The sequence below is a fragment of the Lepisosteus platostomus genome, chromosome 12, assembly GCF_059453375.1.
Source record: "Lepisosteus platostomus isolate fLepPlt1 chromosome 12, fLepPlt1.hap1, whole genome shotgun sequence".
In the NCBI taxonomy this organism is placed as follows: Eukaryota; Metazoa; Chordata; class Actinopteri; order Semionotiformes; family Lepisosteidae; genus Lepisosteus; species Lepisosteus platostomus.
In genome coordinates this window covers 15,328,261-15,354,994 of record NC_142622.1, presented here as the reverse complement: position 1 = coordinate 15,354,994, position 26,734 = coordinate 15,328,261, and the positions used below count along the sequence as shown (strand labels likewise).

Sequence of the window (26,734 nt, the reverse complement as noted above, 5' to 3'; positions counted from 1 at the left end):
TTACACTTAATGCACACAATGTAATTAAACATATATATGAAAACCTCATAATATTTTTTAATTTAAAAATTTTCCTCACATCTACATACAACCCAACAAGTAGAATTTGTTTGTAAATTGTATGTGTTTTATTAAACCAAAAAAGAACATGTGGGATATTAAACTATAATCAAAGAAAATCATAAATATATATATATATCCATGTTGAACTTTATCCAGTAGTCAGACACCATCTGGAAACAATAGTGTCTAAGGAGCTTATGAGTAAAACTTGTGAGTCAGCATTCACAGGACATTGGTATGATGACGTGGCTGCTATTTCCAATTCCTATAAGCCTAGGAAATTAAACTGAGATGGTGGTGGCCGAAAGAAATGTTTCTTGAAGTAAAAAAGGAAACGGACATTAGTTTAAATACACTTTTCATAGTGTCACAGGGTATCCAAAGAATGAAAATGTCCAAGGTGTCTCTCAGCAAAATTAGAGTAAACATGAGTGAATACTACTTTTTACATTACCAAGTGGAGGTAAAATATAAATTTTCATTTAATTTCCATTTTGCGGTATGCAGTGTTTAAACAAAATGCACATATTACAACTAATTTTGCGATTTCAATAAAAATTTATTATAAAATTTGAGAAAACATAAATATTTGAGAAATGTTTAATACCACAATGTCCCTTAAAAGACTAAAGCACCATCCATGAAGCTTGAAAAAAATGTTTTAATGTGTTCAGTTTGTTTTACTACTTCTAGTGTGTCAGTGCTTTGACCACAAGAAGATATTTTTTTACGAAGAATACTTCTAAGAATGTTATCATATATGGTAGGAGCTTGTGTGTATGAATAGGTGAGCAACAAGTAAAAATATCAAAAAGCTTCTCTACTGTTATATTATGACTGCTCTGCATGTCACAATGAAACTTGGTGTACTGTACTATACATGAAGCAGTAGCATTGAGTAGACACAAACTTGTTTCCAAACTTTTAAGCTACTGAAGTAATGTTAATAAATAAAAGTACCTTTGATTTAGAACAAAAACATGCTTTTCAGTGGTTCTTTGAAATTTGTGCGAAAGGCTGTATTTTTCACTCATTTAACTATTTGTAGTTATTTAAGATAATAGCACCTTAAAAAAGTATTCTCCAGGTCATGTTCAGAAACCCCCTGCAAACAAATAGTCTCTGCTAAGTAATGCTTGTTCTTTTCAGCGGTGAATGCTGTATGATAGAAGAGAAAGAAATGCTTAAATTGGATTTTTTTTCTCTTTGTAGACAGAGATTTGTCATTTCCATTGTCTTTGAAAGCCGCTTCATGGTTCCTTTCACACAGCTGTGTACTTACTGGTCAGTGACCTCTTGGCTCTTTCTCCCACAGAAAAGTCCATATCAAACGTAACACTTAAAATAAACACAGTGTGAATACTTGATTTGTGTTCTTAAGGGAAAAAAACTTTTTTTTCTATGGCTGCTTCAGAACACATGGGAACAAGATTCCCATAAGAGTGGAATTCAGGTTTCAATTTCAGTGGTGGGTAAAATCCATTATCCAGTGTTGGTTAGGTCAGTAAAAGCTACTACATCTTCTTGGAGAACTTAAAAGTTATTCTTTCAGAGTGCTGTAAGCAATGATGTTATTGATGTCATACCATTTTCCCATAGTGAAAAAAGTTTTCATGAGCCTTGGGCAGTGCCATTTTATTAAGACTTCTATTATCCTCCATGCCTATTTTCAGACCTCCTTTGTTGGCAGTACTTTAGAAGTTTAATAAGGCACTCTTTTTCCAGGCATATCAAAATGTCTTTTTTGTTTCAGTCCATGCTCATGCTCTAGAAAATGTCATTTGATTCATTCCTTTGTTTGGTATAACCTACACCTACATGTACAGATGCCTTTTTGATTAATCTGTCATTCCGGTTTCATAATTGTGCATTTTTTCCACAAATTCATAAATTTGAATGAGAGCAAGATTTGCAGCATTGTTTGCCATAGAACTTGCTGTTACACACTCCATGCTGGGGCACCATGTAACACCAACTGTAGTAATCCTTGCATGGCACATCTGAGAAAAAACAAGAGAAGGATATGCTTGTTTATTAAGTAAAATAAAGAAATAATTGTAATTGTGCAATGAAACATATTTGCTGGAGATGAAAAGTAAGTTATATTAAAAAAGAATCTCAAAAGAAAATAAATTTATATTCTCCATTTGAACATGAACTAGGAGAACAATAATAAAAAAAGGTTTTCACAAAATGAAGGGAAAAACCCAAACACTTACCTTTCTTTTTAGGTTCAGGGCAAAAATTAGTGTTACAGGCCTGAGTCATGACGGGTTTTAAATGAAGGGAACACCCAGAGGAAGGCTTTCCTTGTGCTAAGCATTGCACTACGCGTCCCTGAACCCCTCCTCCACACGTCACAGTGCACTGCAAATGAAGACATAACTTTACCAAATGTATTACATTGAGAGTCACATTTTAATAGCAGATACTGAAACTGACATCCGTCTAAAATGACGTAGACATACTCAAAGCATCAAATGATCTGGATCTAGCTGTAGCTGCATTTCATTGAAAATTATTTCCTGATGTGTATTCTCAAAAGTAACACACCTTTGCTTTCTGAGAAAGGCATACAAAGGGTTTAATTTTGTTTAAAGCTATCTGCACTGCAACACAGAAATGATTCGTTATAATTTCATGTAACTATAAATAACTATATAACATAAATAACTGCTTGATTCTCACTATAATTCTACACACATAATCATTGTACCAATACTTGAATGAGTTTTGAAAGAGCCAAGTTTAAAAACACAAGTGGGTCCAATCTCACAAGAATTGAAGCGTGTACCTGAGACCAGGGAGAGGAGTACCAGACAGCCCTGCCAGCAGTAGACTGAGTGCGAGTGATAGTACTGGGGCAGGCAGCCAGAGTGCACTCCCTCTGCAACTCAACTGCAGGCTTGGGCAGGTGGTGACACTTCTTTGCCACCAGCTCTTTGTATTTTCCTGCAGTATCCTTCTCTGCACACTTTATAAATCGCCTCTGAATCCCTCCGCCACAAGTTACTGAACACTGGAGATGAATGGACAAAAATATGCTCTGCAGTTAAATGCAGAAGAAACACTTTTTATGTACACTACAATCAAATGCAGATATGGTTGATGGGACTTTTAGTTAAAGCCACATGTAGCCACATGATGTATTTCTTTAAATGTAAAACATTGTGTAAATATTTTTATATTTACAAAATATTGTAATAGTTACTGTATACAATACAGTAGCACTATTACTGTAGAAGGGTGTGTTACTATAAATGATCTTAATTCTGTTTCAGATTTGGTTAGAAATTCATAAACCCAGTCTTTTTTGAAAGTATGTTCACATAATGAAGTTAACATTTGTAATGAAAATATGATAAACTTTCTTTTACCTGTATAAAAATAATTTAAAAGTTCTGTGTAACAGTTTAAATTAAGTGTTTATCTGAGATGGATTTTTCAATCTGTATTCTTCTTAAAGATACAGTACATGTGAAATCTTTTAAATAGCATAATGTATGTAGAATTAATTTGTTGAAAAAAACACCACGCTTTTCACTGTTCATTTCCATTGAAAATGAAAGATGTCCCATATGCATCATCAAACAGATACTGGTATCAGTATAGTAAAATGCCTAAAGGAATCTATGATGCATATGTTAGCTGTTATTCAAAGAATAATGTGCATATAGATAAGTACATGAACTTAAAACACATCAGGCGAGGAAATAAAAGAGATTCACAGAGCATTACTAATGAATAATGTAAGAGGGTTTTAAAGAATGCAAATGGATTATGGGATTTTTTTATGCCTAACCTAGCAGTTAATTAAATTTCTTCCATGCATAAGACACATGAAATATAGGGAGCAATCTATTAAGAAATGTTAAAGCTGCTGAGGAAATAACCAATGCATAATCAAGTTATGTAAATTAATAAAATGCCTTAAGGAATCCCCCACGCAAAGACAAGAAATCATTTAAATGAAAAAGATAATCCATCAGGAAAACAAATGACTATGCAGCCCATGCCACCTTCAATGCATTATTTGACAATTAAGAGAATTAAAAATGAATTTCCCACTTTTCAACAAGCTAAAAGCCTAGCTAATGAATAAAGACTGTGTGGCACAGTAATTCCTAAGCTATTATTTTTTTCTCATAATTACATTAAAACAACATTACTGTTTCACAGTCATTTGCATTCGGGCAAAATTAAGCACCTCAACATTTGTTAAAAATTTGGACGTTACACAAAACAAGAAAAAAGGAGAAATGTAGTAGGGATCTGTACTAGGACCACTGCTACCCTTAATTGACAGTGATCTAGATTTTGGTATGTTAATAAACTAGGTAAGTCTTTAGCTCATACTACGTTATCAGGATTGGCAAGTACTGCAGAAACAGCAAATTAAATTAAGAAAGATTTGCATAAAATTACAGCCCGGGCAAACACTTGGTAGATGATGTTTAATGTAGACTAGTGCACAATATTACATGTAGGTAGCAAAAACGAAGTATGAATGGGAAACAAAATGGGAAACACTGAGATAGAGCAGGCTACATATAAAAATTAAATTCTTATTTTTCCATGTTGTCAAATCATATATCTTCTTGACGATGTGGGTAACATCCAATGGTGCGGTTGAAGGAAATTGCACAGAGCTTATTCTGTTTCTTGAATTAGATGTTGATATTCAAAGGATCACAGAAACTTGTTCTGCATTTCAAAGCATGAGAAACATTCACAGCTGATACCTTTATATCCTTTGGATTGTTCCGAAAATCCAATGCAGTGCATTTATGTGTATTTTACAAGACCATTTGGTAGGAACACGCTCATGGTATGTGTAGATGATTGCTTAATGATTGGATGATAATGGGCCACAATTCATATTTTATTTGTGAATTCATCTTTCAGGACTTTCCTGCAGTTGAACAGCTTACAGTTTGTTGCATCAACACGTTACCACCCTTCTGCTAATTGGTTAATAGAAAAGGTTTGAAACTTGACAATGACAATGAAACAAATTTTAAGAGCCACTTACCAGCATTCATCCATTCTTTGAACGTTATATCTCATACTATTATTACAATGGCTTCACATTTTTTAATGTTGCTACATCAACTACTTACATGTTTTAAGCTATTAAAACCAAGCAAACCATGACAAATAGTACAACAAAAACAAAGTCAAGACAACTGAATTGAATGAGTTGAGTGAGTTCCAACTATAGTAACTACACAGACAAGACCTGTTTTGTATACCGTTAAGACCGCAGAAGACCACACCTTGTGACAACATACAGTATCGATCATTTTCTGCCAGGAACATCTTCATCTAAGGACATAACACCTGTGGACATACCTGATGCTACCATTACTTGTGGGTCATCAACAGGGACCCACGTCCCAGACTCTCTGTAGTCGAGTGCCTTGTCAAACTCTACAATGTTTATGGCTCTGATGCAAGTCCACAGCCTACTCTTATCCCTGCATCACCCCTGCGTGCCATCATTCCCAGTGTGAAAGAAGACCACCTTATTTGAATGTGTAGTTACAGCAAACCACTTTGTTGGTCCCCATTACTTGTCTTTTTGAAAATCAATCTTTAACTCTTCTTGCTATACCCCATAATGAATTTAACATCTCTTCATTATTAGCATTAAATATCAGTAATGTACTGTACATGTTGCATAATTTTTATTTCTGTTTTACATACCTCCTGCCATGTGGAGACAAACCATTGAGAATTACGGTGTTTCTGGCAGCGTTTAAGAAAACAGGTTTCTTGAGTCTTGGGTTTGGGAACAGCCATGCAAGAGCCGCCTGGAAGGATCTGAGACCTTGTGGTTGGGTTAGTGCTCTTACACACCACTGTCCTCTTCTTTGTTCCTTTTCCACATTTGCGTGAACACTGAAAAATGGCAATTATCACCTTACTACTGATTTAATAACACATTTTAGATTGTCTGCTTTTTTTAGAAAATTAAATGGGACATATGCATAGTCTTAATGATGTAAATTATAAATAAAAAAATAAAGCCGTCTTTGAAAATGGAACTCTAGACTAATGGTATTATACTCTAAAATGGAAAATACTAAACGTGAAAATGTAACCTGACAAAATATTAATATTTACAGTTTTCTGGTATCCCCTTAGTTTTTTTAATGGAATTTCACTGTTGAAATAAATGTCTATTTTTAGACTAGTGTAGCCATAATGTAGCTAACACATTTTCAGCACTAGATTAAATTAACATCTGTAATAAACTACCACTTTTTGACCTCAGATTCTGCTTTGAATTTTTTAGAGTGAACCTCCTTAAAGTGTCCCTTAGGGATAATTAAGTCTTCTGTCCAAACAGTGGAAATACTAGTGAACCTATTATTCATCGTAACACCTTCGTTCAAGTTAAAAGAAGCGCAGCAAGACTACTTCACTTTATTGTGTGTGAAAGTGCTATTGTACACTGGCCACAGGGACCTTTTAGGGAAAGCTGGAAAGTGTTATAGCTCTGCATGAGGTTAATGGTTACATCATACCACTTCATATTCATTTATGTACAACTAAAGGTAATAGAGTTGAACATTTTTAGTTTCTTATACATTCCCCTCCAATTCCATGTATGTCTAAAACTAAAATAAATCATGTAAATAACCTTGCTCTAGTTTTCTGCAGACACCTTTGGTAGAAAATTCCCAACATTATACTTCACAATGTTAAATCCAGATGACAAATGTACATTGAGCTAAAAGCAGTTTGACATTTAAAACTTAAAGCTAATATTTTTAGAGATTATTTTCTTGAACTTCATTGCAAAGAAAGAAAATCTGTTTAATAAATGGAACTGTTCATAGAAAATGTTTCCAAAACTGAACTAAAGAAATTAGGTATTTTTTAATGCATATTTGTAAGAAAAAAAATCTAAAATTCTGTTATCTCTATATTTATATTGACCTAATTTTGGTAATCAGTTTTACATTTGCTGCATTTCCAAAACAGGTACAGCTTTTGTTTAGAAATACCACTTATACTGTATACTGTAGGGTTCACAGTTTACTTTTGAAGAAAGCCTTTAAATCTGTGTGAAGGATTTTACTTAATTCTATGTAATTACATAGAAATGTTACAGTATGCATTTTCCAAGACTTTGTATAGTCTTCTCCAGTTCTGTGATACAGCCAAACTACCAATTCCTTTATAGAAAAAAATGGACACAAACATGTCGTATTTGCTTTAAAAAATTTGACCCTTTTTTTCCCAAATCATTTTGTCTTTCCCTCAGTTTGCCTTGTATTCTTTGAGTTAGTATTTGTATTCCAACAATCATTGTTTTATACCAAACAAAAAAACAAACCTTTCAAATAGCCCTTTCCTGTGGAGCCTGCTAAGCCCACCTACTGTACAGTACATCCCTCACCCTTCATTAACTGTCATTTTCAGCCTGTGATGAGAAATGACACCAAAACATAAAATGACATGTTTACCTCAGACCATGGACCTGTGCTCCAGGCAGGAGGACAAGTGTGGATATTACAGGTTTGTCTGCGTCCTGGAACTGGAAGGGGACACTTGGAATCTGCTACAGCCTCCATCTGCTTGCTAGTAATCCTCTGTAAGCAGCGCACCTGACGAATTTGCTCACCAATTCCACAGCTGCGATTGCAAGCACCCCATTCTCCAATACTCCAGCTGTGGGAAGAGGTAAAAGAAACTAATTTAAGCATTACAAATCCGAAAAGAAAACACATTTTCCATTAGACAGACCAAATCTGTTGGATTTTTTCATGACGGAACTATTGAGGCATATTTCATAGATTTTAAAGTGGTCACATAAAAAAATAAACTAGTAATGACAATAAACAGTATATCTTGCAAAGAAAATTTACTAAGGAATTATTCCTATTTTACTCAGAGAGAGCATAGCAATATTTTTAAAATTTAAAATGGACAATTCTTTTAATTGTTGTAACATCAAATTTGCGATTTTCATTAGCAGCTACAGTACAAGTTCTATGAAATACGAGAAAGATAGCTTGCAGACATGCACCTTCAGTACACCAGCCAGCCATAGTCATTAGGCATTTGACATGCTGAAGGCTCCAGTGCTATAAAAATGTACTGGCATTAAATGAGAGTGTGGAGTAGTGGTTGAGACTCTTGACTCCTGACTGATGAGTTGTAGGTTTAAATCCCAGGTGGATCTGTCAATGTACAGTATGCTTTTATGTCTGATGTGCTGTTATTACACTTGATCAAGGAATTTGTCTTTAATTGTTCCCTACTGTATAGGTGGACACTCTCCAGGTCATCATCGTTAAATAAATAATCTCTTAAACAAATTAGATTAGATTAACTTTATTGTCCACTAAAAGTGGAAGTTTGTCTTAGGTTTGCCCCATTACTAACAATACAATTAATTGAAATACACAACATTCAATTCATCAACCAACTTTAAAGACAAACACATCAGACATAAAAGCAGATATTCAAACTGATCATAATACAAATACAGGGTACAAACAAAATATCATTAACAACTTGTGTTTAGTACTTGTATGGAGTATAGGATAAAGAACCTTTTCTACACATTTCTAACAGCTCTTGGGACCCTGAAATATTGGCTAGATTTCATTTCAATTATTTGCTTTTAAAAGGCAAATTAAATACTGGAAATAGAGATTGCAAAACAAAGATATGTGTAGTTACAGTAGAAGTGTACTGCTGAATTTCTATTTAGAAGACAAATCTGATAAATTATTTTCTTAAATAATTATCCTTATTTTATTTAAATCATTTACCAAATGTCTGACTGAAAAAGGAACTTTAAATAGATAAAAAGAGGGTTAACAAAACAGAAACTGGGATGGTGGTCAGTTTTAGTCCAGCAAAGATATTTCCCTATGTTATCTACCTAAAACAACCAAGTTAAAAAAAATCACCAGAATAATATAAACCATGAGAAAAGCCTAAAGCAAACCTTAGAAATAGCACTGGTATGAAATTTAATTAAATACTACTTATCTGTTTGATTAAAAAAAAAACTTCTTGAGTAAATGTTGATATACTTACTGAATATTTTTTCAACTGCTAGGTCTTTGGCATTTCATTCTAAAAATATGAAGTTATCCAAGCTTTGCAATGTATCCAAGGTTTCAATGTCTCTGACTAAAAATGTGAGTTTTTTGTGCCTTTTGTTCTTGAACATTTAGAATACAACACTATAAAATAGAACTATGACAATGTATGATCGTCTCATTTTGTCTTGTAACCTGTGAAAATATGTATTGGGTTAACAAGTTAATTTCTTTGTACTCTATAACACACAAATGCACTTTTTGTGCAAGACAACATGCTTTCCCACCTGACACTAACATTCAGCAATACTACTGTGTGTTACAATAAGATGCTGAAATACATTCCAAATAGCTGCTACATATACTACTTGAATATCAATATAATGTATGTGCAACTCTACTTAATATGAATTTAGTTTAGAAGGGGAGCACATTGGCACAGTGATTAGCACTGCTGAGGCCCTGGGTTCAATCCTGGACATGGGGTGCTGTCTTTGTGGAGTTTGAATGTTCTCTCTCTGTTTATGTGGGTTACCTCCCACGGTCCAAAAACGTACAGGTAGGTTCATTGGGTTCTGGGAAAATTGGCTATAGTTGTGAGTGTGTGTGTCTGGCCTGCTATGGACTGGTGTCCCATCCGGGGTTTACCCTGCCTTGCCTTGTAACCCTGAATTAACTTTAGAAGCAGTTATACAATGGAATTATGGATTTAGTTTAGAAATCCATATTCAGTTACATTTATTAGGACTGTAAAATGCCAAATTCAGGGGATGGATGTGCATTGGATGAAAATAATCAAAAAAAAATGACTATACCCGTTTGTGGCTGAATCATTTCACCCAGTGTGTGCATTATGTTTGAAACATTACAGTGCTTAATTGAACACCTTTTTGTGTATCTAGATAAACTCAACCAATATATTCCTACTCTTTAACATGAAAGTAAAGACATGTATGTACAGTAGTAGGCCAAAACAAACATGAGGCACTGCATGTGTCTTTCTAGAGCCACATTTACCTAAATCACACTGGCACTAATAAATAGTAAGTAAGCATATCTGTTACCTAACCATTATTTAATCATGTCACTGTATTCCAGGATAGGAAATACATGATGTATTATTAGAAAACTTGTAAACAGACTAACTAAAGGGATGCTGACCTAATGATCACGTTTCTTTGCTGTCTGATGAATGCTTTTAGTACAGACTTCTGGCCCCGGGTTCCTGATACTGTTGGCAATCAACAGGCATGGAGGCTGACTCCAGGTCTAGCGCTGGAGATCAGAGCTTGAGCAGGTTGATGACAGCTAGCTGGCTTGTGCTACTGAAAATAGTTAAAATAAAGGATCCTCATACTGTAAATCCAACCTTCCCCTGTTTCTTCTCCCACTCTGACAACCAAAGCATGCCTATCAGCACTTTTACAGAACATAAACTTCACAGTTCTTTACAGTAGGGCATCAATCGTCTGGAACGCTAAAACTAGAAAAAATCTATTCGGTCTGTTCTCAAGGCTCTTCATTGGTCTAAATGCAGAGTTGATGGTATTACATCTAGTCTCATCCTCCTTTAATTTCTTTTTGCAAGGTATTCATTTTTTTATTTAGCAGAATAGGACATACATTAAGCATCAATGTTGTAATCTGGCTGCTACTCATCACAGCACAACAATTTATAATTGTTGGCAAGGGAATTTTGTACAATATAGACAAGAGTCACAGAAATAGGCATTTTGAATAAGTTAATTTGCTAGAAATTCTAATTATTACTTGCCAGGTTTAATAACAGTTCAATAATGGTGTACTGTATGTCCATTATACAAAGATGGAACACAATGACCTGTGAAAAAGACTAAGGTCTTTATGTTGACAATTTCAATGCATGTATACAATTGTACAATGCACTAGTAAGGCATCATTAATTTGAAAGAATTCTAATTTGACTCATGAATTAGCTAAAAAGCCCATTTTGCTCACACACTCGAGAGCTCTCCTTGTGAAAGCTCTCACACATCAACTGTTCAGCAGTTGATCCTGAAAATGGACTTTGTTTTTGGGACCAGAAAAAGACACTGAATACTCACACAGTCCATACAGTTTGGAATGCAAGTTTACTAAGCTGCAAGACCACACCCATCAACACAACACTCACACCGGGTGTCTACTAGAGAGACCCGAGGAAGATGGAGTGGGATCCTTGTGAAAAACAATGCTTGTGTGGTCTTCAGCTTTGATGGAACAGTACTGGTCATTGGGGACTTCACACAGTGTCTATGATGAGGACTTCTCTGGAATTGCTGACAAACCTGAAGTGTTTATTTTCACTTTTCTCTGATACACTGACAAACAACCGCTTTAGAAAGAAAGGGTGAGGGTTATGTGCTGCAGTTTTACCCAGATTACATCCCAGTGATTTCCCGAATGAGACGTATTTTTATGAACGAGGAAATTATGGAGAGAGGCTGGCATTTTTGTTGCACCCCATGGTTCTTGGTCCTTCTTGGGGAGTAGTGTTTGCTGTTTACCTCAGTGAAGAAAAACGGGAAGTTCATTATATTGATTAAAAATATTAATGTTCTCCACCGCATTTCCTTGTTATAACTGTGTTTATAAGCAAGATCACACATACTGTATTTTTTCCTCTTTTTTTTCTTTTTTGCAGCATTTCCCTATTATGAATTACTTTCAGAATGGTGTCAGCTCAGAGGTTTTGTAGAATGGTAGTTATCATTGTGAAGTAAGATCTTATCTATTTTAATACTCTTCAAAATGTGTTATTTCTAGCAAAGTGACACTTGACTCTCTTGTATGTCTTCTTAAATTATTTAGAAATGCAGTTTTAACATGCCATGCTTTTGATTTTGTTTTTTCTGATGGCTATTGACTAAGGGAAAAAGCAGTTCAATTCTAATTGTTTACTTGGCTAGGGTGTCAGTACAGGTGCTCCACTGACAACTCGGACAAGTATTGTCGTTCAATTGCCAGATTGTTAAAGAGTTTCAAATTTCAAAAAGAGGCGCAGAGCCACTATAGATGGTACTTCATTGTATTATACAACTTGTTATTGCAGTAGCAGGAATAGCTGGAGGAGCAGAATAGTTATGTTACTGACACAACAAAAAACATTTATGCATGTTTACATTCTTAATTAAATCCTGCACTATTTGGAAACATACTTAACAACAGTATTTAGCTGAGTACATTTTTGAGTTTTGAAAGTGGTTGTGTGGTACCCCAATACCTTCTGCTACCCACCATGCATGTGAAAGTCCAAGGTTAAGGATGTCATTTCTGAATCTGTTATAGTGTCACTCCATTTTCATTTAGCAGCTGCTGTGTATTCTTTATTCACTCAAGACATTATTTATTCCCTTTTGACACTCAGTTTGGTTTCTGATATCCATGACTAATATTTCTATTTTGTCCTGGAATGCATGCATGCAGAATTCACATACCTAGTGTGCTAGCTGTTTAGATTTCCTAAGAAAAAAATAGATGTTGCCATGATACCAGAGTCTCAACCTTAACAACATATATTTCTTGATTTGCTCGTAAGTATTACTACAGTTTGCAGTAGCCTTTCCTTCTGCAAAGAACAAAATAAAAGAGGCTTTAATTGTATACAAAAGGGAGTTCCAAATTTGTATACTCAGGTAAGGTAGGTAACAAACTAGGAAGACTATCATATTTAAAAACAAATATTTATTTAATTTCTTAACCAAATTGGCGGGGAAACTCAGTGAGATCACCCTGATGTGTTTCTGGGTGAGGACATGAAGACTCTCATAATACAAACTTGACAAATTGAAATCAAAGGAGAGGAAAGACCAATCTCTGTCCAGTGGGAAACTGTATACTTTATGTGGTATGATAGTTCAATAGCACGTTTTTACTTACCTGACCAACTAACATTTTTTGGGTAGGCATAAACCATAATAAATGGAGCCGTGGTAGCACAGAAGGCAAGGGTGTCTAGCTCCTGACCCGAAGGTCTTGGGTTCAATCCCAGGCAGGGGCAAACGATGTAGTTTGCTTTAATTCCTTCCAAATGGCTCCCAGGTCCACTCAGCCTGCTTTCCAAATGAGTACCGGGGATTAATCCTTCCGGGGGTAATAGGCTGGCTGGAGTGTGATGCTGACCACATCACCTCCACTTCCAGTGTCGGATGGTCAAGAAAAATGGTGGCTCTTGCCCCCCATTTCCCATGGGCCTTTTTGGCCTGAAAAGGGACCTACCTACTGTACCTACAGTATAAACCATAATGCAATTTTGTATATTTTGTCTCCTTGTCCTCTTTTATGGAAGACAATACTGTGTGGCTTTCAGTGTCTGCAGATACAGTACTGTATGTACTGACATACTGACATACTGTATCTTCATGCCACCTTCTGATGTTTGAATACAACAGAATCACAAACTTGAATGTTGTGAAAAAAACTTTCAGGCTAAATTGGAGAGGTTTCGGAGTTTAACCATGAGTTAAACAATGAACCTCACATTTCCAAAGGATTCAGTCAAGAGTTCACAGTATTTGCCTCATAGTCTTATTGTGTAACAAATGAATGAACCTAATCTTAAGAAAATGACTGAATCAGAAATCATGTTGGCTTTTTCAGTACAAGCTCAACAAGACAGTTTTTCTAATGCTAATTCTTTACGTCAGAATTTATAGCTTAATGGCAGCTCACATAACCTCCTTCGTGCTCCGAGCCTCTTTAACAACGTTGCTAAACATCTTGCCGATGTTCTTTCTATTAAAACAGCACAGGATTTAATGTCGTATTCTGTGCAGATAAACTCCAAATTTCCCTTTTTATTCTACATTGTACAGTTCAGATATCTAAACTAATAGAGAAGATTGTGTGAGGTTTTTCCAATACCTTCAGTTACATTGCCTTTCTCCTGCTGAGACCACTGTGCTAGACGCAAGTATGTGCCAAGAAAAAGCTTGGTTCACATTCTTGCATATTTTAGACCTAAAATGTAATTAGATCATCAGGAAAGTCTTCGTAAAAGATGGAGATAACATGATTAATAAAGGAAAATTTAATAACCTCATAACACATGAAATATGTTTGAATTCCTGCAACTGGTTATCGGTGACATTTCAGTGTATAAATAACTCATTTCGGGTCCTGCCACACCATTTCAATAGGGTTTAGATCCGGACTTTGACTTGGCCAATCCAAAATGTGAAAATTAATTTTCTTCAGCTATTCTGTTGTAGAACTGTTTGCCTCATGACCTACCTGTGGCTCAGCTTAAGCTGACAAATGAATTTTCTGACATTCTCCTTCAGTATTTGCTCATACAATACCATATTCAGAGGTTCTAAGAATTATTATTATTATGATTACTGTTATTACAAGAATGAAGCAGCAGTGCTGGCAGGTGTACAGCAAGTGGTTGAAACCACTGAGAGGAGCAGCAGTAACGTTAGGCCTATTGCAGCCATAGAGGGAGAATAAAAAACATCATCGCCATACTGCTTCACTGTTCCTATTGAGTATAATGCTGCGGCAGAAGCATTGTCTGAACCTACCAGCAACAAAACTGTTACTACAGAGAAAGCAACTGCCTGTGACGCAAACAAGCTTTTTAGATGGCCTTGTACCTCCAGATGTGGGTGGCACTGCTGCAACAGTGAGCACATCTGAATCTACTCAATCACATGTTCGGGTATTCTCAGGCAACCTGGCACTTTGGCTTCAAGACATAGGCAACGCAGATCGTGACATTGTAAGACGAGGGCCAGTCCAGATAACAGACATGGATTTCCCTCAAAATAATGATCCTACCACTACTGAGAGTGTCTACTGAGATTCAGCAGAGACCATTATAAAATGACAATCAAAAAGGGCGAGAAAATCACTTGGACATGGATAGTTTATTCTTAGTCTACTGATTAAGTATTTTGTTTTTGCTGTAGAGATTTTGGGAAAGAGAACAGTTTGTCCAGGGAAGACTTTTGTATGCGGAAACACCTTTATCATCTCTTAAATGACCACAAAGGTTACAGAGTGCACATAACAAACATGGATAGCTGACACAAGCTACAGGTTAGATTGATTACCTAACTACAGGCACAGCAATTGATAATATAAGGCTAGGAAATGTTATCACTTGAACAAAGATACTGGAAGTCTGTTTTGTTGCTAATGCAAGTCATTTGGTTGAATGCAATCAAGCCTCCTCTCTTCTCTGGGCATTCAGAAAAACTCGAAGAATTGCATAGTGAAAACTTCCTTGAGCATGTCAAACTTATGACCAAATTTGATCCGGTCATGAGTGAGCTTATTTGGGGGAAAAAATCCAAAATCATTGTGTATATACCACTAAAATAAAATAGAGGGAATGTGCTGAACCTTTATGCCAACTTGACTATTGCCCTGTGACTCCTCCTCCCCATCTCTATTGCCTCAGTTGAAAGAGTTTTTCCCACTTAAAGCCCATAAAAATTCTTCTTAGATCAATAATGTCACAGAGGCATTGACAGGACTGGTGCAGACTTCCACTGAGAACCAAGTCTACCAATCTTTGGACATGGATAATATCATATCAACATTTTCTGTAGCTAAGGGCAGGAGGGTTTGACTTAGTACTTCTTCCCATATGGATCGGAAGTTCCAAACCAACAACCCAGTATGGTGACCAGTATGAAGATGCTGTCCTTCAGATGACAGGTTAAACAAAGGACCTGACTACTCACTCATTATGGATCCTATGGCACAGATTCTGGTATGTAATGGCTGCCGCATATCACCCAGCTCAGAGCTGCCCTTTGGTGATGAATAATAGTGGTACAGCGTATAAATTCAAGGAATTCATTATTTGTAAATGGATTTGAATGTTACAAATTGAAACAGTGTTTGGGATCAAATACATTAAGCTTTGAAAAATCCAAATAATCAAATGTCTTATATTTTCTTCACAGTGTACTTGATCACTCATATGACCTTCATATGATTGTCCCTAATCTGTGTATGCTCTGTTCATGGGGCAATATATGCACCTTTTTTAATATTTTGGTAGAGTCCAGATATAATTATGTTTTAAAAACAGGTTTCCTCTTATTAGCCCACTATTTTTATTTTTATTCAGTACTCTCACCTAGTATCCTTTGTTAAATTATAAGTCCAGTCTTGATGTCTTGCAGCAGGAGAAATGTATCTGGTTGGCTGGCTGGTTGGCTCCCCATAGCAAAATAAATGTTGGCACTGTGCTGGGAGACTCTTTATTACCTCCCTTTGTTTCACAGGATTCTGTCCTATCTAGAGCTTATGTACAGTATAAGGATCTCCAATCCTTTTTGTTGCTTACTTCTATGTCTAACTTCAGTTTAGGAACCCTTTGCTAGGAATTCATAGACAGGAATGAATGCAGTGAGGAGTAAGTGAAGGGTTTAGAGAGATGTGGATTTTTTGTGTTTATTTAAAATTTAAAATGAGCAAAAAAAAAGGTTCACAAAAAAGCATAACCAGCAACCCAGCCAAGCTGTTAAAGCTAATATCTTGGCCTCTTCCAAGAAACTGCTGGATGAAATTCTTGAATCAATTAGCCACTACCTAAATGGGCTAGTAAGCTAAATGGGACAAATGGGCTCTTCTTATTTGTCATTTGTAATAATTCCTATGTTCTTATTAAGTACAGTTTAACTAACCAGTATGTATTAATGACTAATGCTTGCTGTTATGTGTATCACTATGTAATCATTTATAGTACAGCCATTAAAAATATTTAATTCCAATGATTACCCTAAATGAAGAACAGGGTTTTCTTCAAAGACAACATATTTGTTCACCCATTATTATTACTGGTGTCTGTATTAATATTGAGATAATGTAGATAGTGAGCTATAAAATATTTTGAATGCCAGTTTTAGCATTGAAGGTTAGCTTTATGGGTTAGTAATCATAGTTAAATAATGAACAAGCCTCTAAATCATAAGCAGATCTTTTCCAGTCTACTTAACGATGAACAATCACTATATCATTGCCTCTTTGAGTTAGAAGACGGTCAGAAAATGAACCCATTTCCCAGGGAACGCAGAGAAAAATATTTAGGCTCGCCATATCTAAGATTTACTGCAATAAATGAAAAAGCTCTGGATATGAAATATGGACATAGATGCTAGAAAAAGTATATTTAATAGGAAAATCAATCTTTTTGCTGCTGCTGGCCCATTATTTATTTGTTCCACAAACTTTCCCAAATGTTATAGTACTTTCCATATGTGTTTAATCAGTGTAGGATTGTAGCACATGCAAAAATTGTGTCTATGACTTTAAATTATTTACTCATTTACCCAAAATGCTTTAACTACTTAATTACCAAGTCCTTTTTGTACCATACAGTAGAAAGCATGAGCTGACCAGACTGCTGGAGACCTGAAATCTGGCTGTATCACGTTATTTACGGTTTTAGATCTAATCGTATTGAAACACAAGAAACTCACACATTTAAAATTGTACTGTACATACAAACAATATAAATGACAATACAAGCTCAAAACATAATTTGTTAATGAAAGAAAGGTATGGTCATTCACACAGATCTAGAATACATAAAAAAGGGTAAACCTAAATTGAATTTAATCAAATAGAGTCAAGATGACTGCTGATGTAATGCAAATTCACCTAGACCAGTACCAATGGCATTATTGTAGTGACCATAATAATAACTTTGTCAAGTGTGCAGCAGGAAACAAAGTGCTACAAGGAAACAAACACTACAGCAAACCTTTAATATGAAAAAAAATAATTAGCCTATTTGGTCTGGACATGATAATAAAACAAAATATGTAAGTTACTCATTACAGTAAATATAGAACCTATATAAATGTGAAAGGAAGGAAGGACACCTTATACCCTTTAACTGATTTAATGTTTAGGAGCTGCCAAACATCACAGAGTATGCTGGAACGCCACCAAGCGTATCAAATACAGCTTATGGCCCAGTTGCCGTCTGGATGTTTAGGGTAGTACTTTAATGTCTTTCTCTGATCATACAAACTGGCAAATGAATGATTTAAGGATCTATATATGAGGTAGTACCTATTTCCATGATGTAATGATTTTTCAATGCTTGATGCCTCTAGATACTGCACCAAAATGATCGAACTGCCAAACTGTGTTCAGTAGATTATACATTTATCTTTTGTTAAATATAACATTTGCATGAGAAATTATATGTAAGGAAAGTTTCAAAGTTAATAATGTCATAATAGCAATTACATTCCACCACCTGTATGTTAATTTAATACTGCTCTTAAAACATTCAACTTAGAAAAAATAGATACAGACCTCTACACATTACACTACACAAAGAAATGAAACATACATTTCTAAACATATGCAAACCTTTGAGCTCCATAAAAGTAAATGCTGAAGAAAATAACATTTTGAGTCATATTGACCACAATTTTGTTGTGCCAGTTCTGCTACAGCTTGGAAACAAAACAGAAGTAAGGAAATGCATTGGGCTTCCAGCCTACACTATCAGAAATTAGTTGTGTCCCATATCTAACCACTGGATCCATCCATTTCTTAAAGGATCCCTATGTGGGTGAGTCAAGATGATTTTTCAAACAGCTTTGCAAAATATACTTTCTGTGTGCTTTTATTTGCCAGTGTTAAATTCATGTTTTTTATTCAAATAACATAAAACACTAACTTGTAATTCATTTGTGCTGAACATGGCGAATAATTATTTATTTCTGTGTTTCATGTAAAAGCAGCAGCTACAAATGAATCTTCAAGATACTATACATCTTCTGCAATATACAACATCACTGTAAAATATATTGTACTTTGGCCTTTTGGACTCATGTGATTGAGTTTGTGGAATGTTCTCACACTCAGCATGACCCTTTTGCACCCCCGCAACAGTATCTTTGCTAGAACTAAAGAACATGCTGTATTTAGTCATGATTGTACAGGTTATATTTCCATTAGATTAATTCAACTAAATGCACCAAAACCCCAAAATCCTTCTGCCCATGTTTTGCACTGTGCACTGTGATGGTGGAAAGTTTATTGTTTCAAAAGTTAGGTTATAGTTTCAAAAGGCAGTTTTTGAAAGTTAGACAAGAAAAATAAGATAAACCTAAGGTGGTCTAGAGGTAAGATGCATTTACATTTGTCACCAGTACGATAACCTGTTGTCGCACTGTTTTGTCTTATTGCTTAAAAATACATGAAAGAATTTGCAAACACAGTCACGAATAAAAGCATCTTACCACCGCCAGAGTCCATGAGAGATGAGTTTTAACCTCTGTTTCACTTCACCCAGAGGGTACAAACATTATGAAGTTTGTTTATAGTTGTTCCTAACAGACATCAAATTACCAAGCAAAGCACTTGTGGACACAACTGTGATTAGTACATTCTTGTTACATTCCTGAATCTCTGGACATGGGGATTATCCTTAAAGCTATCCAGAATCAGTCTCAAAAGTTTCGATAAAGAAAGATAAGGATTGAGAGAATGCTGATTTAATAACAAAAAAAATAAATATTAAAAGATCTTATAAAGTATTGCTTTAAAAATACAAACAGTGTAATACTTAATATTTTTGTTGCTGAAGTGATATTAGTCATAACATATTTTATTTTGATATCATGTGACTGCGAAGCCAGCCTGTATTGCCCAGGGAACCTATTAACTGAAATAGTATCAGGCCTCCTCCTGTGTCCTTCAGGGTCCCATTCCTGTGCTGTCTCAGATACTAGGCTCTACAAAAATTAAGCTTTACTAAATCAATTAAACTTTCATTTAATTGTAGTTAAGCCTTGCCTTAAAACTAAGTAATATCATTTTTAATTCATGTTGCATGTTTGATAAACTGCCAAAAGTGTATTTAAAAAATTACCTCCAAAAGATAAGCATTTTTCTTTCTATACAACACAATATCTGTTTTAATCAGAGATAAATACTGTTGTTCTGATATCTGGAATGTTTCCAAGACCCCATTGTTATACAAATGTTATCATACTGTATTAGCGATCATACAAAAGCTGACTATGTTGCTGCTACCCAAAACAATAATGTGTCCTTACACAGATCTCATTAAACCTTTTATAGTTTACCTTGCTTTGTCATCAACAAATGCATTTATAAGAAATTAATCATCCTTTACAAATATTTGCAGGGATTCACATACTGTAGATGCATAAGTATGCAGCCAACTATAACAACTAAAGCGACCCTTGACAAGTGCTATTGTGTTTATGGGTTCTTCATGATACCATTTTGCATTAAGCTCCATAGCGTCGGTTGTGCACAAGTCATTCATCAGGTAGTACTGGGTAGAATGTGTAGTACTGGGTAATATGGGTAGTACTGCTGGAATCTGGTCTACGGTAGATTTATGAGACCTGAATGCCCTAGTGAGATGTTATTGTACTGTTCCCAGTTGTGGCATTAGGTACATATAACAAATTCACCAGTATGAGACCCTGGCCTTAAGCAGTGAGGCAAAGAGTGGCCTCTCAACTTGCTAGCAACACATTCCTAGCCTCTGCAACACAGATGCAGTCCGCTTCCCCCAGTATCCCACCCTGTGCCACCAGAACCCAACAGCAGAGATCCAGCTCACCACCAAATGGAACTCCACTGTGGGGAGTGTATCTGGTCCAGATGGTGGTGGGAATGAATGGCTGGAGTGATAGTGGAGTAACAGGAAGAAAGGTATGTGGCTGGCAGAGTCAATGTGAGGCCTTTCACTGCACATGCTGCTGGATATAAACAATGAAACAGTGTTATTCAAGGTCGCGTGTGGCACCACCTCGTGTCACTTTGGCAATGCAGAACTCCCTATCTGCCAAGAACAAAAGCTTGCAAACAGCAGGTGGTAAGAAAAAGACAATCTGACTTCTCTGTCAGATTCTAACTCTGTTCTCCACTGCCTGATCAAAAGAAGTCACCCAGCTGTGTCATCGCTATCAAGGGGGGAGATGGCTCTTGCATCCTTCTTCAGAGAACTAAAACTAATGTATTTTGGTCACGTAACTATCACATCACTGATCCAGTCTGGAAGAAGTGTTGCAGGATGTAAAGACAATAAAAGCAACCCTGGCAGAACCCCTGATAAAGCCTTTGTTACCAAAACATGTACTGTAATAATTGTGTGCCCAATCCACGATGTGTGGGACACAAGGATACTAGGGCTGGGCAGGTGATATAGGCACTAACATGTAGAAGATGGTGTTGGAGGTGCTTTTCTGTAGAAATCAAGACTTTGACTTTGCTTTAGTATCTCCCCATGTCACCTTTTATTACTGCACACAGGGAAATCTATAAAACAAAGTGACTGGGATATAGAGAGATTATTTTTTAATAACTGGCTTTGAGAGACAGCAAAACTCTAGTCCATTCTGATGCCCTGCTGAGATTTGGTGCCTGGAGGGATTTGGTTAATCTGATGACCTTAATTTCAAACAGTAATTCAACACCTACAGTGTTCTATAAATTTACAGAATTTCATCTCATACACTTGGACCGTTGATGGACTGCCCTAGCTCATGTCACAGCGGAACCAAGAACACAGCACTTATGAGGTCTTCAGACAGTCAGAAACCTATAGGTTTATTAATCTTCTTGCTTATTCTCATTCAATATCCTTGATTGCATTAAAAGTCACAAGTTTAATTTCCATGGTTAACTTGTATCTTTTTCATTGTTTCCAGTCTACCTAGCAATGTGTAAATACCCATAATATGAATACAATTATTATTTGTGCCAGGAAAATTTAGATCTATTCAAAACAGACAGGTTATGGGAGAGACTCTAGAGTGCTTATGTCTGCTGAATCCAAGTAGCTTTAAAATCTCAGTTCAGAAAAAAAATGCTACAGACTCATGGTATTTAGGTTTTTAAAATTACAAACAGAAATTTGATTTTTTATGACATTCATTTTCTTATTTCTTTTATAACTTTGTGGAGGCATTAATTAGGTCTTTAATGTGGTTTTGAAATACTACAAAAGTAGTATTTTATCTGTCTTCAGTAACAGACTACCCACTCCATCATACATTCCATATTCAGAAATGCATGCTGTCTGATTTTTCCAAGTCCATGCTCAAGAGAAATTAAAGAGACAGAGCACAGATGTTAACTGAGATTATTCAATGACTCAAATTTTGACTAAAACAAACAGTAATATAATAAAATAATAATTGTATTTCATGGCTTAGGATTTAGAGGAGGGTTAAACTATTATTTTGTATTTATTTTGCTATATCTAGAGGTACACATAAAATATTTAATGCATACAAACCATAACCAAGAAATGTTGCTATGCCTTGGACCCCAATTAAAATACATGAAAGAAATTATATCTGTTTCTAAGGGTTCAATACAAAGAGTTCCACTTTTCAATAGGCAGACACGGTTTAACATACTACCTCCTTACCTGGGGGGGCAGGCTTGAGTATTACAGGAAACGAGTCCTGTGAAGGGTCGAGACCTGGAATTGCAGAAGGAGCTGTTCACTTGGATATGTAGATCCCTGTAACATGCTGATTTTGTGGTCATTTGACCTGCAAAGAACAACAAAAGACAACATGAAAAAACATCAATGCAGGCTCCACATGGAAGAGTAGTTAATAAATACATGTCATACTGGATTATAGTTTTACCTTCAAATGAGTGTTTCGAGCAGTTTATCTGAGCTACAAAATTTATGTTTACAATTTGACTACAGGAAAATTCCCAAAAAGAAACATGTAACATTGTAGAATAAATTAACAAAAATATAATCTATTTTCTAACATATACAGTAGATCAGATGAAGCAGGAAATGTTCCTTCATTACATTCTCAGCTTGCTAACTAGCTATTAGTTAATATATATTAAACATACTAGGCCATGAGACCTGTGACCAAAACCAGATTGTAAGTACAGTATTTACTTCCAGTCCCTTAATCTATCATTCCTAGTTTGATCAAATATACTGTACCTTGTAAGGTACAATAATATGTTATAAGTTTCTCTGAATGTTAGAATAAGTCTACTACTACCAGATTCATAAGGATAAGGGTTCCTCTGCAGGTTGAGAAGAAAACATGGGTTCAGAATATTATATTATATATATATTTCTGTGCTGTTCCTCTAAAACACTCTATTTATACAGTAGGTCAAATATTCTGGATGTGCCTAAGGTGCCTAAGCACATGATGGAAACGGCTCACTTTTCTTCATTATTTTAAAAGCAATAAATACTTTATCTAAGCAAAAGTTTGGTCTACAAGGTGTTGTCTACAAGCTGGGTTGTCTGGAAGTCTATGACCTGCAGGCCAAAAGCATTTGACAAAATCAGCTTTGTTCAAGCTGTGCTGTTTTACCTCAGGCAACTTAAAATATTCCTAAGGAACCCTAATTATAGCCTTCTGTGTAGAAAGAAAAAGAGGTCAAAGTCTATTTTAACAGGTAACGATGGGAACTTTTGCACTTTACACTTATGAACAACAGAATACTACACTAATTACAGATCATTTCCATTTACAATTTTTTTGCAACTCCTTGCCTCTTTAGGTATGACAAAGGGTTCAAAAGAGAGCACACATTCCATAAATCTTGAATTTAACCTATAATTTCAGCCTGTTTAGTTCTACTGACATTTCAGCTTTAGTCTTATTTCTGAAGAGGATCTGCAGAGTTTCTTTCAGATGAGATATGCAGGTTAAACCCACTATAGTCAATTTTCAGAGAAAAACTTTTTTCTGTAATCTTTGATCAGCAGAACTATAACAGCAACTGCAAATGTATTTTCATGTTTAAGTCAAATAGGCTACCTCCTCCACAGGATACTGTGCACTGGGAACGAATGATGGCCCAGGTATAATTGTGTTTCGCAGCCATCTTCTTGTCAAGATCTGGTTTTCTAAGTGTGTATTCCCAGTGTACACCAGGGTTTCTGCCTTGAAGGAGGATCTGGAAAAGAAAAGATTCAGTTTTTTCAATTTAAGAGGTTCTTTCAAATGTACTTTCAGCATCAATTACAGTGTTTCTTTACATGATACAAAAGCTGAATTATTAATTAAATCAACCCTTGGGGATATGATACCGATACTAGATAAACCTCTGTTACACTGAAAAAGTAAAGTGACATTTTCAAACTGCCAGCAGCTTTGTAAACAAAATGATATCACTCTAACATCAGAATTTACCACCAACACATTTGCTTTTTTGCAGGTGTTACATAAATATGTTTCATTCAAGTGAAACTTAAAGAACTTGAAGGCTTCAGTTTTTTTGCAAATGTAAAGATATGGCTTGAGACATTTGCATTAAACAACAAAGTTAACTGCATCCCCCAAAGTAGTGAATTCCTTTTCCCTGTTTCTTAGAGAACCATATACTCTATGGTTCTTTTCCTCTGTTGTGGACTGCACTATTCCATTGTCACAAATTACACTCCATTGCATTCATAATATAACTTCTTCATTTGTTAAATGAAAGTATACTGTTAGATGAACAAATAATCATAAATTGTAAACAGTCATTTAAATAAAATGGAAGAAATTTTATCAAAATTGGTAAGACTCATTATTTCTGGTGCAAACACAGTAAATCTAAGTTTGCAATTAGCATGTTCTATTTTAAATTATGCCATTTTCTACTGTCTACAGGGAGCCTTTGTTGGGGGGGGGGGGGTCTGAAATGCATGCCCTGTCAGAGGTCACAGTATTCCACATGATTTATGAAGAGAACTGCGTGGCAATGTCAAAGCATAGAAGTACTGAGTCCTGACTCAGTCTCAGGCAAAATAAAGTAAAAAAACAACAACAATATTGTTGCAAAAGTGTAAAAGATAATATAAGATCATAAGAATGGTTACCAAAGAGAGGAGGGCATTCAGTCCATTTGATAGTTAATAGCTTATTGATCTAAAGATCTCATAGATATGTTTCTGGAACGAAGTCAGAGTATTTAAACAACATGTTTGGGTAGCTTGTTGTACACACCCTCAACCTGTTGCTTTCCATACTCCTGTTTTCAGTTTTAAATGCGTGTTAATGTAGTTTCCACTTGTGTCCTAAATACAGTATGCTTTGTGTTTCACTGTTGATTCTGAAGACATCCACTGCGTTGGCTGTGTCAGTGCCTTTGAGAATTTTGAAAACTTGTTTCAGGTCAACTTGTTGTCTTCTCTATGCAGGATTAAAATGGTTCAGTTCCTTCAGCTTGGCAACGTAAGACATTGTTTTAAGTTCTTTTACAGTATGTTATTAGTTTGTATGAATACATCAATTACATCATTTAATGATTTTGGCAAAATTCCAAAACATACTTAGCTTTTAATCACTATTATGTATTGCATACAGACCTCCTGAATCTTGATCTGCTAAATATCATCAGTGATCACAATGGTGTTGGCGACATTTTTCTAGTCAGGAAAAGAATGAAACACAACACATGTCTTCAAGCATGTTTCAAGGCTATAAATCAGATACTGTATTTCGTAATTCTGAAGTGTAAGCTCACAAAAACAAGCATTCCTCCTCATGTAGACATTGGTGAGCGACGAAACAGATAATAGGTTCAAATGTAATAGCAAGACATTAGCCGAGTTAACCAAGTACTTGAAAGTTGATTATTTTAACTCACAATATTTAAAATACTGTAGTCTCTAGAGTATCTCTCATTACTTACTTTAATAGATTACTAAAAAACAGGATATGTGAAATAAAACATCATAGAGATTAAAAAAATCTCATCCTGTTTTTTTGGGGAACCTTTTTCATCACTAAAGTGCAATCAAAAGTATCCTGAAAAACTGACAGTTTCATATACATAAAGTTAATTACTGTTAACATCTGTAGCAGATAATATGATTGCACTACAGAGGATAGAATGTAAATTACAATAAAACAGACAATGGAAAGAGAATAACTTTAGTTAAATATTTCTTTGGTTGGATATTGTTGTCCTAAAATCCTCAGTTAAGAATATACTGGTTTCTACTGTGATAACAGTGCAAGTTAAAGTGATTCAATTTTAAGGAAATTACAGACAACATGTAAACATGCTTTGGGGGAAAAAATGTAAAAAAGCAACAATGAGTTTCAATCACCTTAATTAATATCAAGAGACTTCTCAGAGAAATGAACAAAGCTCATGCAATTCAAATTTCACATAGGGCAAACTTTATGTGTGTTAAGCAGAGGGCTGTTTTTGATAAATTCCTGATTACTGAGCTAGCTCTGCAGAGTCTCGTGTCTTTTACAAATGTTTCCATTATTATTATTTTTGGAGGTAGCCAAGTTATGTGATAAGGACTGAGTAATATTTTAATATTACACAAGATGCATAAAAGATTACCTCGATACTAAGCAGATCTTGCTTCTACAAATGGTTACCATTAAAAGAGTGAAATGTATTACATTATAAACTGAAGAAAATTCAAAATGATTAAGTATAAAAGGAAACGGTCACTTGACATTTTCCAGCTTTTCAATGATTTCTATTTTGGAAAACTATGATTGCATGGAGTTTGTTATTGATTATTTTTGAAAAGGAGAATCAATTTGTAGTTACATTTCTGAGGTACAGTATCTAATACAACCAAACACTATGTTCTCATTTAAAGTCCTTGTTAAAAAAAA

General features: G+C 35.3%; 1 protein-coding gene and 1 long non-coding RNA gene across 2 annotated transcripts in view; one reads left to right on the top strand and one right to left on the bottom strand.

The window, feature by feature from the left end:
- Nucleotides 1-26,734, top strand: part of LOC148651138 (uncharacterized) — a 102,414-nt gene that overhangs the window by 8,940 nt on the left and 66,740 nt on the right. The window lies entirely within an intron of this gene.
- The window catches only part of adamts16 (ADAM metallopeptidase with thrombospondin type 1 motif, 16), a 73,949-nt gene continuing 47,816 nt past the window's right edge, over nt 602-26,734 (bottom strand). Inside the window, exons 17-23 of the mRNA XM_088601047.1 lie at nt 23,921-24,059; nt 22,540-22,666; nt 7,539-7,743; nt 5,770-5,964; nt 2,858-3,082; nt 2,283-2,430; nt 602-2,063 (exon numbers count right to left, since the gene is read on the bottom strand). Coding sequence (XP_088457173.1) covers nt 1,948-2,063; nt 2,283-2,430; nt 2,858-3,082; nt 5,770-5,964; nt 7,539-7,743; nt 22,540-22,666; nt 23,921-24,059 — 1,155 coding nt within the window. The 3' untranslated portion in view covers nt 602-1,947. The remainder of the gene's footprint in view (nt 2,064-2,282; nt 2,431-2,857; nt 3,083-5,769; nt 5,965-7,538; nt 7,744-22,539; nt 22,667-23,920; nt 24,060-26,734) is intronic.